Source organism: Euprymna scolopes, chromosome 43 (assembly GCF_053919585.1).
Source record: "Euprymna scolopes isolate OS-2025 chromosome 43, ASM5391958v1, whole genome shotgun sequence".
Lineage (NCBI taxonomy): Eukaryota > Metazoa > Mollusca > Cephalopoda > Sepiida > Sepiolidae > Euprymna > Euprymna scolopes.
The window spans coordinates 28,980,762-28,984,796 of record NC_136524.1 but is presented as its reverse complement, the minus strand read 5'-3'; the positions used below and the strand labels follow the sequence as shown (position 1 = coordinate 28,984,796).

The 4,035-nt window shown below is 37.6% G+C and overlaps 1 protein-coding gene across 1 annotated transcript; it reads right to left on the bottom strand.

Annotated features, from left to right (window-relative positions):
• Positions 1–2,872: 2,872 nt before the first annotated feature.
• On the bottom strand, positions 2,873–3,577 carry LOC145268418 (uncharacterized). Its single transcript, XM_080123976.1, has one exon. It carries the CDS (start codon positions 3,575–3,577, stop codon positions 2,873–2,875), a length of 705 nt encoding a protein of 234 aa, XP_079980102.1.
• Between the last annotated feature and the right edge of the window lie 458 nt (positions 3,578–4,035).

Here is a 4,035-nt window from a genome sequence, read left to right as displayed (position 1 = left end):
GTTTTTCTGTGTTTACTAGCAGTTATGAGAGGCGTGATTTGGACGACGCGACAGAAGGAGGTTTACGGAGATGAGACCTTCACTGCTCCCCAGCTTGTCCTCATTTTCAAATATCGATTGAAAATGCGAATTAAGCTGGAGAAAGTGAAACTCGCTCCTGTGAATTTCAACGACAGGTGGGTGAAAGTTTCGCGACTGTGTAAAGTGAATGGAGCTAGTCTTGAATTTCTTTTTTGAGTTGCTTAGGTTTTTTAAGAATTTTGGGTAACCTGACCAAACATAGACATGCATCGGACCTCCTAGAGTAGGCTAGTTAGGCATTTTTGTTCGATTTTTAACTTAGCTAGAGTATGCGTGTTGTCATCGCCCCAATCCCCTTTTTGGTTTTCCCTGTCCCAGCGTCCCTCTTTTTTTTTTTTTTTTTTTTTTTTCCACTTTTAGTCCGATAATCCCCAATCCCGGCCCCTTAGGTGACGGATAAACTGTTTTGCCAGAGATCTAGGCCATTTTTGTTGTGTTTGAATAAAGTTAGTTTTCGTGGGACCTACATCTTTTCGACTGACAAAACTTTTTATCCGCCACAATTAGTAGTGAGGGGGTTCTTTTTACTAACCACTTTTTATCATTGTATATTTTTCATTCGATTTTGTAAATAAGATTTTTATCCCCAACCCCCCACATCATGTATATATGTTTGTAACTTTCGGGTTTAAAGTAGGATGTCCACAGAGTGATTCTGGTATTTTGGTGAAAGAGTCTAGTTAAGTTAACGTCATGTTAGTTAGGTCAACGTTAACCCCCATCCCCCTTTTTCGGCCTTGTGCCACATTTTTATTTGTATAAATTTATTTTTGTCAAATAAAATAAATAATTTCTCTCAGATCCAATCCAAAGGTAAGTTGTATGACCGCACGACACACACACGGGGGCGCTTTCCTCTTTGATTGTTACATTCAACTCTACAAAGACATTTAGAAGTCACGCGCTGGACTCCATCGATTGAATATGGCATATTTTGTGACCTTACAAAATGCCAAAAACGTTGTACTCCAGGATGTGTTAAAGAATTATGAATTGATTTTAGTTCCCCCAAGGAAGAAATAGCAGTACCACATGTTCGCGATAACTTATCAGCGACAACATTTTCATTCCCAGGATGGTGTTTTATCATATGAAAAAGGAAGAAGTACCATTTTATCGTTTTTAATTTTTCCGTGATTAGCAGATTTAAACAGAAAAGATACGACTCGCTTATCTGTAATAATAGTGAACTGTTTCCTGGCAATTAAGTCTTTCCATTATGAACACATTCTACTATGGCATATGCTTCTTTTTCGACTATATAAAGTCACGTTTCAGAGGGGTTCAACGACCGAGAAACGAACGCTACAGGTCCCCCAGCTTGAAAGTGAGCGCCTCCGATGGCTTTTTCTGAGGCACCGGTTTCAATAACAAACGGCAATTCATCATCGATAACCTTTATCGAAGATTGAGCTCCTCGAAAGAGTTTACAACCATGAAAGGCATTTTATTGTTTATTTTCAACTAGTTGGCGAATTTCGGATGAGTAAATAGGTAATCGATTAACATAGTAATTAGGTAATCGATTTTGCATAGTAGGCAAACATACCGACACCTTTTTAACAATTTAAAGTCGGAAGGAGGAGACATTTGCAAAAGAGGTCTCAAACGCATAGGATCGGGTTGAAGAGTTTCGTTAACAATTTTTATATTCAAGTACGTTAATAGAACAGAGTGAAAACTTTTTGCGGTTTATTTCGAAGTTGTATGTAAACAGCCTCTAAGAAACGCTTCAAATTTACGCTGTGCTCCACTTAGGTCCTACCGCAACTTATGTTATCCAAATAAGAAAAGGTTCCAGACAATCTGCTATTAGAAATAAAAGAATTCATGAAATGTTGAAATGCAGAAACCCCCATGTGTGACTCAAGGGTATTCGTTTAAATTGATGTAGACGATTTCCAACTTGAAAGGCCGTATAGAGGCGATTCGAGGGGCAAATTTCAATCTGATAGTATGTGTTAGACAAATCAATTATACTGAAGATACGATACTGTGCTATTTGGTTAATAAGATCTTTGATTCGTGGCAAGGAGTATGCATCTGACAAAGTGAAACGGTTAATAGTCTGGGAGAAAGCGACTACCAATCATTTCATTTATTAGATGAAGTTACAACTTGAGCACGCCATGGGGAATAACGTGGTTTAATTATATTATTTACAGTAATTTAAGTTTCTTTTTCAATGAACCAAGCATCTTCAGCACAGCAATAGCGGGACTTAGAAGCAATGGGTTTTCAATTAGGGGTAAAAATTTCTGAATAATTTAATGGAAGCACAAATGATTTTAGTAATAGCGCAGATTTTTAGACTATCCTGCTGTCAAATGAAATAGTAATACTCCAGTGCATTTTTAAAAAGGGTATTCCGAGACTATTTGTGTATGAATTAGGGAGTATCGGGAAGCCATTGTCTTTATACTTGAAACTGTTGGATGCAATATTCTCAGTGCGATAATCAGATAGTTTGAGGGAAATGGCGGATGATGCAATAGAAATTATAGAGCCCCGTTTTCGAGTAGACAGGTTCAAGTGTTTAACGAGACTAGCACTAAAAAAAAAAAAAATATCGGAGCTGCCTGTGTCTATAAGGGCGGTGAGTGGTTTACCTTTTAATTTTACTATTTTAGTAACAGGACAATTATCAACCTCGTTAGCACGGGTTACTATAACAGATGAAGTAGAACGTGAAGGTGTTGGTCTTGTAGAATGGCAAATTATGGCAAAATGACCGAGTTTGCCACAATTTCGGCATATTTTATCGCGAGCAGAACAATGGCGACGATCATCCTTAAGGTGACATTTCCCTCCACAATTGTAGCATCTGCTGTGAGTAAGATAGTACAGGCTCAAAACCCATATGAGAATCAGTGGTGCCAGGGAGTACATTTTTAGTCATAGTAGCAGCGACAGCATTTGTAGAATCATTTTGAGTTGGAGTAGCAGCGGTAGAAGGTCCAGTTTGAAAGACGTATGACTCAGCACAAAAATGAGCTTGTTCTAATGCCCTAGCACATTGAGTAGCCTCCTTGAGATCCATCGTATCATGTTTGACAACTCTGGTATGTATTACAGAAGACCGTAAGCCACGTATAAAGGTATCGCGGACAGATTCATCCCTGTAGGTAGCAGCAGTAGTATCTTTGAAGTAACATTCAGTCGCAAGACGATTCAAAGCCTGAAGGTACTGATCTAAGGACTCATTGTCCCATTGTAGACGTGTTGAAAATAGATGTCTTGCGTAGATAACGTTTAGAGGCTTGTCGTAGATAGATTTTAGTAGTTCGACGGCATGCTCGAACTCAGAACAACCCTCGATAACGTCAACAACCGTAGGAGAAATGTTTAGATAAAGGACTTTAGGTTTGTCTGCATTTAAATGCTCAATGGTATACAAATAGTAAGTCAAATTTCGGTGCCATAGTTTCCAAAGTTTTCTAGCCTGGCGGTCTGCAGAAGAAATGTCGAATCGGTCCAGTTGAATAATTTTATCCATGAGATAAAATTAGATCGAAAAAAAAAAAAAAATTCAGTTGAATAAACTGTAATGTAATGAAGACGCAAGCAGAATGACTTTTTCCCAAGGTTTTATTCAACTGAATTTTACGACAAATGCAGCAAGTGGCCAGGAATGCATGTTAATAAAAAAAAAAATCAAATAAGAAAATAAAGAAAAAGCAAATGGCAAGATCACGTGAGAGGAGATAGGCAAAAAGAAAGTCCCTTTAATAAGAAAGTCGTTATAAGAAAATTATCACAAAGAGAAAACAAAAGGTGTAGATCGAGGACGTTAAAGATGTAATTTTTACTGTTCAAACAGCAACTACAAAAAACAAGAGATGTTACACCATTAGAAAACAGAAGAAATATTTACTTAGTAACAACAACAGTCCCGAATGGAAGAACTTATGCAAAAGAATCTGGAATTACTTCTCAAAAGCTTAACCAATAAAC

Bases quoted from the DNA above. Each gene is read 5' to 3' on its own strand.
- LOC145268418 (XM_080123976.1), bottom strand. From the start codon at position 3,577: ATGGATAAAATTATTCAACTGGACCGATTCGACATTTCTTCTGCAGAC.